This window comes from Phoenix dactylifera, chromosome 12, assembly GCF_009389715.1.
Source record: "Phoenix dactylifera cultivar Barhee BC4 chromosome 12, palm_55x_up_171113_PBpolish2nd_filt_p, whole genome shotgun sequence".
NCBI lineage: Eukaryota > Viridiplantae > Streptophyta > Magnoliopsida > Arecales > Arecaceae > Phoenix > Phoenix dactylifera.
Genome location: NC_052403.1, coordinates 2215133 through 2230643, shown reverse-complemented (window position 1 = coordinate 2230643; position 15511 = coordinate 2215133). Strand labels below are relative to the sequence as shown.

At 38.8% G+C, this 15511-nt stretch overlaps 1 protein-coding gene across 1 annotated transcript; it reads right to left on the bottom strand.

Annotated features, from left to right (window-relative positions):
- Positions 1 to 6986: 6986 nt before the first annotated feature.
- LOC103705113 (adenylate isopentenyltransferase 5, chloroplastic-like) lies at positions 6987 to 8836 on the bottom strand. The gene has a single exon (XM_008788726.3). The coding sequence runs from the start codon at positions 8376 to 8378 to the stop codon at positions 7284 to 7286; it is 1095 nt and encodes a 364-aa protein (XP_008786948.2). The 5' UTR covers positions 8379 to 8836; the 3' UTR covers positions 6987 to 7283.
- Between the last annotated feature and the right edge of the window lie 6675 nt (positions 8837 to 15511).

Below are 15511 nucleotides of genomic sequence, written 5' to 3'. Positions count from 1 at the left end.
GAGTTTCTACACATCATTAACTATATTTTAGAAGGTAGTCATACATTAATGTAATATTTGAATTCAAATATTCAATCCTGGTCTTAGAAACCAGTATTTTATGTATGGATCCTTGAAGAACGCTGTACCAATATCAACATGATATTCTGATGCATCTTTCTCGTGTTCTCATTACCATTTTGTTCTAGCTGTTAGCTGCTGATGATCCACGGCGCGGCGAACCGACCATTCACTAAATCTGCTTTAGGAACAATATTTCAATCCAAATTAGGCTTTCAATGTAAACATAATGTTACATTCCAATGTCTATTTAAAGCATAACATTTTGGAATAAAGTACATTTCAATGTCTATTTGTAGCATAATACTTTGGAATGAAGTAGATCGATCATTTCTTCCCTAAGAACTTTTGCCCAGTAAGGGGATTTCAACAGCTTGTCATCATGGTGGCATTTTGATTTTCTCATCTACAAACAGAAGTGTGAATTCTTGTTTGGCCTTTTGACCATGATATTCTTATAAGGTTGATCTTCATGTTGCTCTATCAAGGTTTCGAATCATGTCTGAAGCAAGGCAGGACAGCTTTTTCTTTCTAATAAGAACCAGAAAACTTTCAGCGAACGATTAGTTAGTTGCATCCAGCAATCTAGCGTACAAACCAATATCAACTCAGTTTCCAGGCTTGTCAGTTTATACTTGCAGATCTTCACATTCTAACAAAGTGATTGTTCCATGGGGTACACAAGTGGTGAAGATATTGTCTGATAATTTTGTTGGAAAAGGCGCAGAATCATTAACTATTTGAAAACCAGCTGGGAGATGCAGTTTGTCTCTAAAAATGGTTTGATCATAAGCATTGACAGGAAACAAGCATCCGATACAAAAAGGCATTTCTTTGAATGATTTAAAGTGCACAAACTTGTTAATGGCTCTCCTTTTTCTAATTTAAGTATCATATCCGTATAGATACTTGATTCTAGATCGTTTAGTAGATAGAGTCTGCCCGTTTTCATCAATCTCCTAATCAACATCCAATCTATTTTTATGTTGGCAAAGAGAATTCGATTCGACAATATGCATGCAGGCTATCCGTGGAATCATGCCCAAAGATCTGCATGGGCATCATTCTATTTGAGCTTTTAGCCCCCTAGTGTATCGTTCAGATTTCCTTCATAAAGGAAACCCAAATGGCCCTTCGGCTTTGTGGTTAGCCACTCAAGAACAGTTAATTTGGCTCTTGACACGACTGACTCTACCATGTTTTGGAGCTGACCCTAAACCTAAACCATCTTCAGAGTTTATTCACAAGATTCACATTAACGTAACTTTATTATGCTGGATTAAATCGTGAATCTGAGCCTTTTTTTTTTCTATTATATCAACTCCAAAAAAGAGAGAGAGAGAGAAGAGAGATTCATACTGAGGTGGGGACAAGGAACAGGAGACAATTTCCATTTGGAAGGCATCATGGTCTTCCCATCCCAATGTCTGAATAAAATAGATAGGTCATTGAATAAATTTTTGAGATCTAAACTAGGGTCTGCTGTGTTCAAATAAAAAAATTCTGAAATCTCTGGTTTCTGTCAGTTCTCTTTAGAGGCACACTTGGAGATGATAGTTGACAAGGGCACTCGATAGTGTGTGTTGTGACATGACATGATGATGGGTTTTATGTAAGATTAAACTTGTGGGCATTAGTGCAAAAAGAAATTAATGATGGTACATCCGAGGATCGGTACTAAATATGGTTGATGTGATGGAACAAACCTTTTGTTGGTATTCTATTTGAACGTGATGAGTGCAATGCTCTCCCAATGATAGTAAAACAATGTGCACCATGATTGATATTGGGAGGAGCCAATGAGATCTGAGGAGGTGGGATGCTTGCCTTTCTATCTCATGAGGCTTTTGACCGGCCACCGCTCCTTTAGGAAATAAGCACACCACATTCTGAAAGTGGCTTTTCTCTTAATGCAGCAAGATCTTTGCAAGCCTTAGCATTTGTTATGATAATACCACCTTATTTATTACTCGGTTTAGTTTAGGGGTTTGAATTTAAAAATGAATGCAAACCATAGTGTTCAAGAATGGTTTCGAAACATCTAATGCACACAAAAAAGAAAAAATTCCTGAAAGTTCTCAAGATTTTGAAGAAATTGGTGACTCAGTAAATGATTAATTAATCCACTAATACAAGATCAATTTTTTCGTCATTGCAAACATATATGAGAATAATAAAACTATGATACTGTGATGGAAATTATGCGATATATACAATATGCAGTTGTTTAGGCATTAGATATACCAAGTTGCAATAAGCATCCAAGCGAATTTTTTCATATGAAATCCAAGAAAAAATATGTTTGAAATCCTTTTACATTTTCCTCTGCCAATAAAAAACCTTAGAGAAAACTTGTTTTATGTAATAATAATAAGGTTTTTTTTGTAATTGTGTTGTAGACTAATGTAAACTAAGTGGGTCCTAGAGACAATGCAACAACCTCTTCTTCCTTTTAACACCACACTTTCAACCAATGAGGATGTAGGTGCAGATAATGATGGATCCTCGAGCTAGTCCATCATTTGATTTGTTGTGTCATGGAAAGTAATAGCATTCTTGAATCGTTCTGTTACTTGATTTATGATATGGTCGGGGCTAGATTATTGTTTTCTATTACTACAACTAGCATTATGTATGAATAACCAAGGAGATGCACCATGGCACGTCCTTGCTTTAAATTTTTTTTCCCTCTCAATAGCTACTATTCCATCAAGTGCAACTACCATGCTAGCCAAATGGGATATGTGATGGATGGCTGTGATTCTATTAAGTGTGACTTTATCAAGGAAGTCGTCTATTTAGTGAATGACAAACTTAGTCTTCTCTTCTTGAATTATATACTTCTTGATTATTTAATATTACTTTTTTGTTTATTAAAAAGTAAATTATTAGCAACAGTTTTGTCAAACTGTTGGGAGTTAGAAATTTGACAATAATATGAAATATATGAGCAAAGTCAGTTGTTCGACTCTACTTTCGTTATTTTGGGGTCAAAGTTGCAGAAGATGCTAAAAATCCAAGTATACCTAAGCTTATGATGCTAAGATGTGGATGGGCTCAAGAAAAATAGTGTTGAATTTATATTTGTTTGAAAGAATGTACAAAATTTTAATAGAATTGATTGCTTATTGTCCTCCTTCTCCTACTCTCACTCTTCACCCGCTTTAATAAGCTGAAATGCCTTCTTAATTTGGCTCTTTTTCACCTATATATGTTGTTAATCAAGATTATTGGCAAGAGCTTTGGCTGCTGCTTGTCGAGGCTTTTATGTTCTGGAAAGATAATGGATTTTGTCATGCCAATTCTGATGGAAATTGATATATGGTTTAGAGACTAGGTTTTTTAGGATTTTAATCTGCTGAAGAGTCATATAAGCCACTAGAAAAGTTATAGACATGTTCTAGATTTTTTGTTTTTAATCTCTACTTTATATAATAGGAAAGACTTGAATGCCAGCCTCCAAGCCCGAAGCCTACCTTTTGTTTTCTGGGAAGGGTATGGGTGTCCTTAATAGGTAAGGCTTGGACCCCCAATATACCCGGAAAACCATGCTTATATTTATGCACTGCGTATGCAAAATACTAAATTGAATAAGCCATGCAAGATTTTAGTGGGTAAAATAATACATGACATGGTATAAATTGAAAAATCCATATTCCTGACCTCTAGAATAATAAATATTTTCTATTTGGTTGTTATCCAGATATGCAACTCTTTTTTTTATATAGATCACTCAAAAGCCAATGTAGTTGTTTTTATGCTCTTTCTTAGCAGTGTTTCTCATGTAGTATGTAGTATAAATTATCCTATCCATGACTATTTAATTTTTTGCTTTCTAAATTTACCATTGGAATTTCTCATAAGGTGGGTTTTTGTTGATTATAAACTGATTTTATTTTAATTTATTATGTAATACGCGCTAAGTTATCTTCTGAATAAATATTTAAGAAGCCTATAATTAATTTGTGATCGTATAGCTATTTTTGGGCCCTATTGCCTTAATCATATGGTTAGGTTTGATTTGGTTAATGGGCTCCGTAATAGGTGAAACCATTAGGATTACTAACTAGGCTAAGTTCTCCCTCTACTAATATATTTTTATCCGTAAAAAAACTTTAGGGCATCAAAGTCTCTCTGTTGCTAGGGTGCATCTATGTCATGAGGAGATAGATATCAAGAAGGAGAAGGAGAGGAAGATCTACTGCTATAGCGATTTTCAATGGCTGCTTAGGGCTCACAAGGTATATGCTTCGATCTTTTCCAGTTTATTTTATAATTTTTGTCTAATCTCCTGCATGGTATCTATGGAAGATCCCATATTTACATCTCCTTCTAATATTAATTTCTTAAAACCTCTTAGAAAATTCTTAATTTCTTTTCAAATCATAATTACTTCTTCTTTTCACTCTCTTCCTGCTTTGGACGACATCATCCTTACTATAATAATGGGATTTAAAATCTTTGTCTCACATCCACTGAGACATATTTTTCTTATCATCACTCCCTACCGGAAGAGTCATGCCCTACGTATTGATTGCACAATGCCTACTTCTGATATATAGATATATATGTTCGTTTGCTGCCCATCCTGACCAACCTACAGTCTCAACTCGAAGTCCACGAAACCATTAAAATAAAATCCAAAATATGCGAGCAGCACGACTAAACATGCTTGCAGGGAAGATGGTAGGATGAGGATTGAAGGGTATCCTTCTCTATCAGTGCTCTTCAACAAGCTAATGACTCCTTGCACTGAAAGGTCTTTCTGATGGAAGTCTTCTTGGGACTCATCCTACCTTCCCCACACACACAAAAAAAAAAAGAAGCCACCAGTAAAGAAGAGAAGATAATGCGAGAGGGCATCATTTGCGTGCTCTGTACCTGCTTTCCGTTGCTCTCCCCACTTCATCCGCGGCCCTCGACCCAAGAGGATAAAGCTTAGTGCCAGGACCTGTAGGACCCGGCGTTTCTGGGTCTAGCGCACTAAAAAAAGCGGTTTTCATGGCATTTTGGTTGACCGCATGAAACGACCGCACGAATTTTAGAGCAGTATCCTAAAGATTACACCAGACTTGGGATGAACAAATTTTTAGTAACTTCATAAGTTTAAATCAATAGCTAGCAACCAAATAATTCTAGTAAATAAATTTATCGTAATCAAATCATTAAACTTATTCGATTACGAAATATTTAAATATTCATTTGCTATCGAAAAATCAGCTAAATAATGACTCCATAGCTCGAACTCCACACTCAACCCAATCGAGACTATGCATCTATAACTCCGAAAAAAAAAAGAGAGAGATAGTGTAAGCTTTATAATTCAGTAAGAATCTTCCATAGTCACATCAATAAAGATATAGTAAATTTAAAATAAAGATTAACTATACAGCATATTAAAATATAGGCAAAAATTATAAAATCTCATACCGATTATTCAACATAGCTTGGGTAAATCCATATAAATATATACATGTAAATGTATGTCATCGTATATACAACTCACTTAAAAAAACATGTCAAATATTTTTAAGTCTAAAACTTTCGTTGAGTAATGGTTTTATATATCTTATCTTCTGTTATTACCTAGATTTTTAATCAATAATCATCTTTCTAATTTGGACTATCCGCAATCATGCTTCGGCTTATGACTGATAAACTATAATTTTTGCGCTTCAATCCGTGGCAGCAAACTATAATATCTGCATTTCAGTGGTAAACCATAATATTCACATGTTTCGGCCCGTAATGGCATATCATAATATGTGCTCGGCCCATGGTGGCAACCTTCAGTGGCGGCAGCAGTGGCAACGGCGACAAGCCATGGGCCTAAAGGCGGGTTGGTGGCGCGTGGAATTCCGGCGATGCATGGGCCTAAATTCAAGCAATAGGGACGGCCTACGAGCCGGAAAAGAGAGGAGAATAAGAACAAGTCGTCCTTCCTAGTCTCCAATAAGTAAGAGTCCTGTCTTCCTCCCAGCCGTGCGTGCAAAGCACGTGGGTGCGGCAGTCTAGGCCAAACCAGGCCCGACAAAAAAATTTAAGTTTTCTTGCAACGGTACTTTCCCTTGGCATGCGGTTATGCTCAAACAAAATACTAAATAATAATAAAAAAATACCCAGTTCCAGATGTTGACATGCCATGCTTACTTGCTTAGTCCAAAGCCTCCTTTTGGCTTCTTTCTCGGTCCAAAATTCCTCGGTTTTGACATGTAAAACGAGGGTGATGAGGCCGATATTTTTTTCTCTACACTGCTCCGTCCCACCCCTCGTGATATTTAAGAGAAATTTTTGAGGACATAAGCACAGCATGAGACCACCTACTTATTTCAACTAATTTCACCAGTTGCACCCCACATAAACAAGGTGCTTGCTTCATTGAGACATTGGCCTAACATATTGAAACGTCCTAGCTAACTTGTTGGCATATCAACTTACACCAACATCCTAATGAAAACCAATCTTAATATGTGGCAAGTGCTAGATGCACCCATCGATCTTTGTCCGATTTTAATTCTTAATGCATCTTTTGAAATTCAAAGAGCAACCATTTTAGTTACATCACATTCGCTCAAAATAGCCACCTAAAGTATCATCTATTATTTATTCGAAAAGTCCAAATACAAAATAATTGGACTAACAATATCAACTAACATATTAGCTGCGTTGTTGGCTTCTTGGCATAGATGTAAATGTTCCAAAAGAGTTCATCAAGTCGTACATATGTCAAGCATGAGTCGGGCAATAAGACTAACCTACTCGGTATCCAATTGACCACACTCGAAAGAGTCCAAATATATAACCTGCTCTCAACTATATATCACAAGCAAACACTTATCATACACATATTATGTGTGACATATAACTGCCTGTGTTGATATACCTCGACAACATGAAAACCATGCTCATCAAATAAGAAAGTTACATGAGAAAAAACGCAAATGTCGTGGCCATCCATTATAATTTATTAGTTACACTAGCTCAGTGCGGCCGCACAACGTACGGAGACCCGCGCGTGCGACCCTCGGAATGGGCCGATGCGGACGGACACCGGCCCTGTACGACCTCAGCACTTCTCGCTCTCTATATATATATTAATACATATTAGGGAACCATTAACGGCTCTGAAAGCAACCCACCTGCACTCCACACACCCACTTGCGCCCGTGCGGTGCCCACCCTGGGTCCCCCCACACGTGCCGTGGGCCCGACCTCTACGGCTCTCACACCGTGGCCCCCACAACCACGGCCGAGGCCAGCTTGGCCGCTGCCCCGGCGGCAGCGGCGCCGCCCGTTCTCACCACTGTTTCATTGGTCAACACGCTCTTCCCCTCCTTCCTGCCGCTGCTGGCAACAAAATAAGCTTCTTCCTGTCCCTCCTCTCTCTCTTCTACCTTCTCCTTTTGGTTCAAAAATTCTCCGACGATCTCGAGACTGGGCCTGCACACGAGCTCGTCCCAGGTCCGGTCCGCCTCCTCTCCTCGCTTGCGGAAGACCTCGGTGGCGTCGACGCGGTGCACATCCCAGCCGGGCAGCGTGCGCAGCCTGTTAATCTTCTGCAGCTGGCAGCAGGTGAGCTTGCAGGTGTTGGCCTTGATATCGTCGATCGCCGCCTCCAGAAGCCTCGCCTTTGTCCACTCGTCGGCCCCCTCCGCCTCGGCTCGCAGGTAGCGGTCCATCTCCGGCACGCCGATCGCCTTCCGAATACCCCTCCCGTAGTCCGCCTCGGGGTCGAATACCCCTCGCACCTCCTCCACCAGCCCCCGCTCCACCATCCGGTCCACCCGCTCCCCCACGAACCGGTGCAGCTCCTTGAGCTGCACGTCCACCCACAGGAAGCAGCACGCGTACCTCGACCGGAACTCCCTCCCCGCCCCGTCGATCAATTCCTCGATGTACGAATTCGAGCCCCCGGCGACGACGGGCACCCACCCGCGCTGCGCGATCGAGTTGGTCGCACTGCCGGCCGCAAGGCGGAAGTCCGATGCGGTGAGGTCGGCATCCGGCGGGACCCCGCCGAGGAGGTGGTGAGGGATGCCGCGGGTCTCCTCGTCGGTGACCTTGTTGGTGACGACGTCGAGGCCGTCGTAGAGCTGCATTTTGTCGGAATTGACCACCTCCCCGCCGAAGCGGACCGCCAGGTCGATCGCCAGCCTCGACTTCCCGGTGCCGGTCGCGCCCATCACCACCACCACCTTGCCCTTCCGAGCACGCACCGGGAAGGAGCCCATCGGAAGTATCGACCTACCGACCGGCCGGCAGCCCGCCGGAGGAATTCTCGGAAACCACACCTGGTTCAGAATTTCCAGCAGCCTCATGAGAGATAATAACAAGAGGAGAAATAAGTCCACCGTACGGAGCTATCAATATCAATCTTTCAGCCTATTTCGATATCACTCGATCTTGTAGGCCATGGAAACCACTTCTCTTTAAAGTTTAAATGCTGCGCTTCCCAGGGAACGACAGGATAAAGCTGCCTGAATCTATCAGCGTAGTGTAACTTCTCCTTTTGTTGCCGAAAAATATGAACGAAAAGGTTTGCAACCGCAGTAGACGCGGCGAATTGGGCATAAAAGTCTAGAGCAAGTATAAACTTACTCGCACTTTTTAGCCTATACGTTTGCTTGTGGCTTCCTTTGACTTCTTTTCTTTTGAGACAAGGGTCTTTGGTGATAGAGTTGGGCAGTGAATTGGAGAGGGAGAAGAAGGAGATAGTTGGCTTGGAGAGAGAAGGGGTGGAGGAGGTCGATCGACTCTTCCTTCTTTCCACTCTGGGCTCGAGAGAAGGGGAGCGAAGTACTTATATAGCCTCGGTGCGGATTCGGTGGATCAGCTCAGGGACAAGTACATGTACTTGAAGATCAAGACACGAGTGATGGCTGCTGATGAATAAATCTCTGCCAGTCATTGAAGATCAAGACACGAATGATCAATGTATGTCCATTTTGAAAACTAAAGGCTTGGTATGAATTTTTTTATCTGACATGTTTGATAACTAATTGTTACCAGTATTTAAACTTGTGAGCAAATCTTATATTGTTTACTATTTTTTTAATTTATACTTATTTTTTAATGTTAAAAAATATAAAAATAATTAAATATTAATATTATTATATTTTAAAAAATAAGAATCAAACAAATGATATTATAAAATTCAATAGGTTCATAATTGCTTTATTATAAAGCATTTTTTATGGACTATGAACTTCATATTTGAAATTATATTTTATTATAAAAAAATATTTGGCATTCCAATATTATGGTCATAGTTTTTAGAATAAGTAAGAGCCGTTAATTTATGGGATGAATGATGTGGCAAGGGTTTGTACGTGTATAGATGTAGAAAATATGCGCCATGCCTGATCCAAACTAGAAGAGGAAATAGAAGGGGCAGGTGGAAACGGGAGTTCCCTCTCCCAGGATTAAAAACACCTCTTAGTTCGGATAAAACAAGTCAAACTAAAAACAAACAAAGGGACCAATCACGGGTCATCGTTCAATCATTGAGTTAACCAAGTTAACGTGGGACATCAGGATGCTATAAAAAATACATTGATGATTTCTATATAGAAAAAATTATAAATTTTGTACCAAAAAATTATTAAAAAATTGAAACATGTATAATAAATGTATACTTTATTGAAACATTTGTTAGATTGTTTCAAGAAATCTGAAAAATAAGATTTATGAAAAAATGGGCTTTTCTGTATCTTCTGCAAAACATATTTTACATAAAAATCTATTTCAAAAATATTTGTTTGCTTATAGATAGCTCATAGTCTCTCCTGAGATTTCTTTTCTTATATATTTTCTATAGAACAAATTGTAGAATTGGACATTTTTAGACAATAATAATATCCAATGAAACAATCTAAACCGTAGTCCCATTGCTTCTCCTCTCCATCATTCACAGTAGCAATAAATCAAATAGAAGATCGATCTAGAGAGGAGAAGAAAGTGGAAGGAAAACAAACCTAGGTGGATTTGGCATTTGATGAGGGGGAGCGATGTGCAGGGAGCCAATGTAGTGCAACAACGATCTTTCTTGCTATTCATGCTAACTTATCAAACCTATCCAACTCTAAATATAGAGAGTCCAAATTGGCATGATATTTTAGGAAAACCAAGAATGAAACTCATGCCAACTTCAATCCATAGAGCTATAAGGATGGGAAAAAAGTTATAAAGATCTAGGATCTACACATAATTATCTTTAGTTGTCTAGCAAATTCAACATTTCATTACTAACTAGGTTATTTCTTATCACAATTGAGGTGAACAATATTTTTGGTTTTATCCTGTCAAAAATGACCACTCAATCCTCCGGAATGTAGTTCTTAAATGATCTTCTATTTCATAAAACTATTTAGGATGCAAGTCAAATTTCAAAGAAGAAAAAGCTATTGGTAGAAGAGAAATTAAGAATATCTCCACGTTTGAAGGAAGACTGGATAGCTCCAAAATTTGTATATTTCTTGTATAGATACTTTAGTAGGTCACAACCCACTACCTCTATAAAGATGCTATTGAGTAGAATATTGCTACTTAGTTTGTCGCAATGGACTAGTACCTAATTACAAAATTGAACTACTAGATAAATGCAATTATCCATCTTCCACGTCAACGATTAAGACAGTGATTACCATCAAGGATATTTCCTTATGGTCGGTGTAGAGCACAAAGTCATGCTGTTGATTCTACATTGTAGATAGAGTAGTGAGGTAACTTCCATTTAGCTTTTCGCTAAAATAAGCCATTGATCAGCCTTCATAAGAAAGAATTGCACCAATGCTGATCTTGGATGCATCACACTCCACCTTGAACATGTTATCAATCAATTAGTGCTAAGATGGGTGCTTACTTCATTAACTCTTCCAATTTATGAAAGCTCCTCTCAATGTTGGACATCCAAATGAACTTTCTTTGCCTTATGTAATCCGTGATGGGGGTAACAATGGAGGAGAATTTTTTGATGAAGCACCAATAAAATGATGCAAGGACATGGAAGCTCCAGACAACATGGATGTTTCGACAAGTTGGCCATTCTTTGATGGCTCTGACCTTCACTTTGTCGGTTTGGATTTCATCTTTAGATATGACATATTATAAGAAGATCAATTTGCGCACCATCTGTGAACACTTGTTGAAATTAACATATAGTTTCGTTTGATGTAAGGGTCCAAACACCTGTCTCAAGTACTCAATATGCTTGCAAGAATTGCAATTATATAGTAGTTTGTCATCAAAATATACAACTACAAAATCTTCTAAAATAGGTTAAAATACCTGGTTCATGACTTGCATGAACGTGCTCAAGACATCAAAGAGACCCAGTGGCATAATAAGCCATCTGTAAAGCCAATCCTATGTCTTAAACACAGTTTTCCACTCAAAAACTTAGATAGATTTCAATTTGGTGACAATCCGAGCAATGGTCAATCTTGGAGAAGATATGGGCTCCAACAAAGTGGTCTGACATATCATCCAACTGAGATATGGAAAAATTATACTTCATCATGATCTTATTGATGAAGTAGTTGTTCGTGCACATTCTCTAGGTTCCCTCTTTCTGTAGAATGAGTGGGGTAGGCACCCACAAGAACTTCACTCTCGTTGATCAAGTATTTTTGGAAAACTTGTTGACTTGCCTTTTTGTAGCTTCTCATGCTCCTTTAGAACGTGCTCAAGACATCAAAGAGACCCAATGGCATAATAAGCCATCTGTAAAACCAATCCTATGTCTTAAACACAGTTTTCCACTCAAAAACTTAGATAGATTTCAATTTGGTGACAATCCGAGCAATGGTCAATCTTGGAGAAGATATGGGCTCCAACAAAGTGGTCTGACATATCATCCAACTGAGATATGGAAAAATTATACTTCATCATGATCTTATTGATGAAGTAGTTGTTCGTGCACATTCTCTAGGTTCCCTCTTTCTGTAGAATGAGTGGGGTAGGCACCCACAAGAACTTCACTCTCGTTGATCAAGTATTTTTGGAAAACTTGTTGACTTGCCTTTTTGTAGCTCCTCATGCTCCTTTAGAACGTGCTCAAGACATCAAAGAGACCCAATGGCATAATAAGCCATCTGTAAAACCAATCCTATGTCTTAAACACAGTTTTCCACTCAAAGACTTAGATAGATTTCAATTTGGTGACAATCCGAGCAATGGTCAATCTTGGAGAAGATATGGGCTCCAACAAAGTGGTCTGACATATCATTCAACTGAGGTATGGAAAAATTATACTTCATCATGATCTTATTGATGAAGTAGTTGTTCGTGCACATTCTCTAGGTTCCCTCTTTCTGTAGAATGAGTGGGGTAGGCACCCACAAGAACTTCACTCTCGTTGATCAAGCATTTTTGAAAAACTTGTTGACTTGCCTTTTTGTAGCTCCTCATGCTCCTTTAGCACCACATTATAGTGTGCAAGAAGTTATTACTAGGTACAAGGTCTATTAAGTGCTGGTTGTCATGCATAGGGCCAAACCTTTGGGGAGCTCTTTAGGCGACAAATCATCAATCTCCTCAAGAAGTGGCTTCACATCATCGGGTGTTGGATTTACACTGGCCTCTTGTGGATGACCACGTAATGCAACTTGAGCCCTTGCTTTTATTACGAAAGCTTTGGATAGTAAGGATACTCAGATCCTCCTTATTCCTTGATAGGGATTCCTCTTTCATAGGTTGGAGAAGTGCGTTTACTCCATCTTAATGGAAAGAGTATGTATTGTGCCCTCCATCATGGATCACCCTTTGATTATATTGCCAAGGATGACCTAATATTATATGGCAAGTATCTATCATTGTTACATCGCACCATGCACTGTCAATATAAGTGTCACCAATAAAGAAATTGATAAGCCAATGTTTTGGAGATGGTTAACCAATTACCTTCATAGGACCAAGAAATTTCATATGGTCGGACATACTTCTCTAATTTTAGATTGAGCTTGTTAATTAATGACTTCTTAAGATACAATATTTTTGCACGACTCACTATCAATGATGACATTACAAACATGTCCACAAATGATTTCAATGAGTGCCAAATATGTTGGTTTGAAGCCAATCCTCTTCTTTGGCTTGAGATGAATATATCATTTGCCTCAAGAATTGGCTTTGACCCTCCTGTTGCCAGCCATCCTTGGGGATCTAGTGAGGGATTGAGGGACAAGAAGAGAAAGATAGGGAGAAGAGAGGAATAGAGAGGGATCAAGCCTTCTAAGAGTTCAAGGTGAGATGCTTATCGGACGGGTTTTGGCTGTCTATTGCCTGCCGCCAACCATCCACAGTTCATGTCGGAATAGAGAGGAGAGTCTCGTTCAAAGAGAAAAGAGGCAAATAGACAGTCTCAATTGAAATATTAATTCTCTAATATGATGTGGAAGTTTTATTCAGTTTGAAAACCTATTAGTTTGCTCGAATTCAAAGCAGTTCGAACAAGCTAGTTGCCAGTTCAACTGCAATCTAAAGCAAATCTCACAAAATATACTAGTTTTTATGACAATCAAGGTTTCTTAAAGGATTGTTCAGATCGGATGCTAGACCAGTTAACGGCAACCGGTCGATCCGGCCTAGATTTTAAAACATTACTCATCACCAAATACAGTACGGCTAGCATGGATTTTAAGGTCTCTCACGTATGACAGATAAATCCGAAGCAAAAAATTCTAAAACGGTATCCGCCATGCAGTCCACTGAATCTGCACCCGGTGCCTACCATTTTGGGCATCTCAAAGATTAGTATATATTTAATGTTAGATATTGACGCTGCACAACATGGAAGTATGGATAATAAAATGGACAGTGTGTTTGGAGATATGCTTAAGCTGACGGTTTAAATCTTTATACGCTAAGAACGCCACTCTAGGATTTATTATTTGGTTAAGCCTTACTGAGGAGTTCTTTAGTTCTAGTGTTTCTTTTATAGCTTAGCTAAAGGCAGTGATTCCATTTGAAGAACCTAATTTGATTTGTTAATGGTGTGAGGGTGCTTATCTTCTGAAAAGAAGGCAACAAAGTGGGCAGGACCGGGTTGCTTTCTCAGAACGCAGTGGGCAAAAAGAGGCTCTTTAATTAGTGGTACGTCACTTCTATAATCCCACGTAGTGACCGAGAGGACCTGATAACAGTGCACAGATCTGAAAACAGTACTCACAGAGGGCCTTGTTCTGCGCTTTTTCTTCCACTACTCTATTTCAGATTGAGATGACTACGATTTTCAGGGAACTAGAACTTTATATTTGCATATTTAAGAAATTTAGATGCTCATGTACTGAGTATGTGAGTAAAAGTTGGAAATGTGACTTGGAATGTCTATGCATGCACATTAAGAAAAGAAGAAACCTTTGAAGATTTATAGCAGGAAATTAAAGAGAGCAGAGATTGAACATATGATTCTTACTGCTCTAAAGTCTAAATCTTCCCTTGATAAAAGCATATCTTATCGACTAGTCTTGGCATCTACCTCTGAATTTCGTTGTGTTTGCTGATTGCAAGGCATATCTTTTAAAAATCTTGAGAGTCGAATTAAAGAAAAGAAAAGAAAAATGCTCAATTATGGGTCTAAATCTACTAGGCCATCATGGCTCCTAAGATAACTGGAGACATCAGATGCAACTTTTCACTTTGAGCAGATCCGAAACTAAACTCCAAAGGGTAAGAAAAATCTAAGAGAATCTTCTTCATGGATTGACAAGAGATAACTTGTCAATTAGATGCCAAAATAGCAGATTGGCATCAAATGCTAATTTGTATGGTGTCTTATCATCAAGTTGATTTCTTTAATGATTACACATCTGAATATTTCTAATAACAACCCCATCCTAGACAAATATGCAAATCTAGTACTAACTAACAATGGACCTGAAACTGAATCAGTGGTGCTAGTGTCAAACTAGAAGTAGCACTTAGAAAACAACTTATGGATGTAAGTTGATGTTACATTAATGATGGTCGGTTGGATGCTTATTGGCTCAGCAATAATTGGTGTGATGCCAAAGAGGCTGGCTTTATCTACGTCCAAAAGCTATATGGCATTATCTACTCAAAAGGAACAACCAGGGGTATACTTCTCCATTAACAAGGGAATTGTATTCTTAAAGTAATTCAATCTAGTTAAGTGTTTTGCCTAAACTTTTTGAGTGCTATGACTAAGGCTTAATTAGTTTATTCTACTGTTAGGATGTGAATGTAAACCTTTTTTTCGTTTTTTTGGCTGAGTTCGTAGGGTTTGAGTTGCATCTTTTGCATGAAAGAACGATTGATCTTCTTTCATGACGTCGATCGTTGGATCGCATCCCACATGGATCTTCCAGTATTCTAAACTACGAGACACTATCCATGCAAATACGAACCAACTCAGCTCGGAATTTCTCCTGTTGAACACAACTATCAATGTAGACTTGTTTGTACATGAAATAACAATTTTGATCACAAGTGA

Coding starts and splice junctions, on each gene's coding strand:
- LOC103705113 (XM_008788726.3), bottom strand. CDS start 8,378: ATGAGGCTGCTGGAAATTCTGAACCAGGTGTGGTTTCCGAGAATTCCT.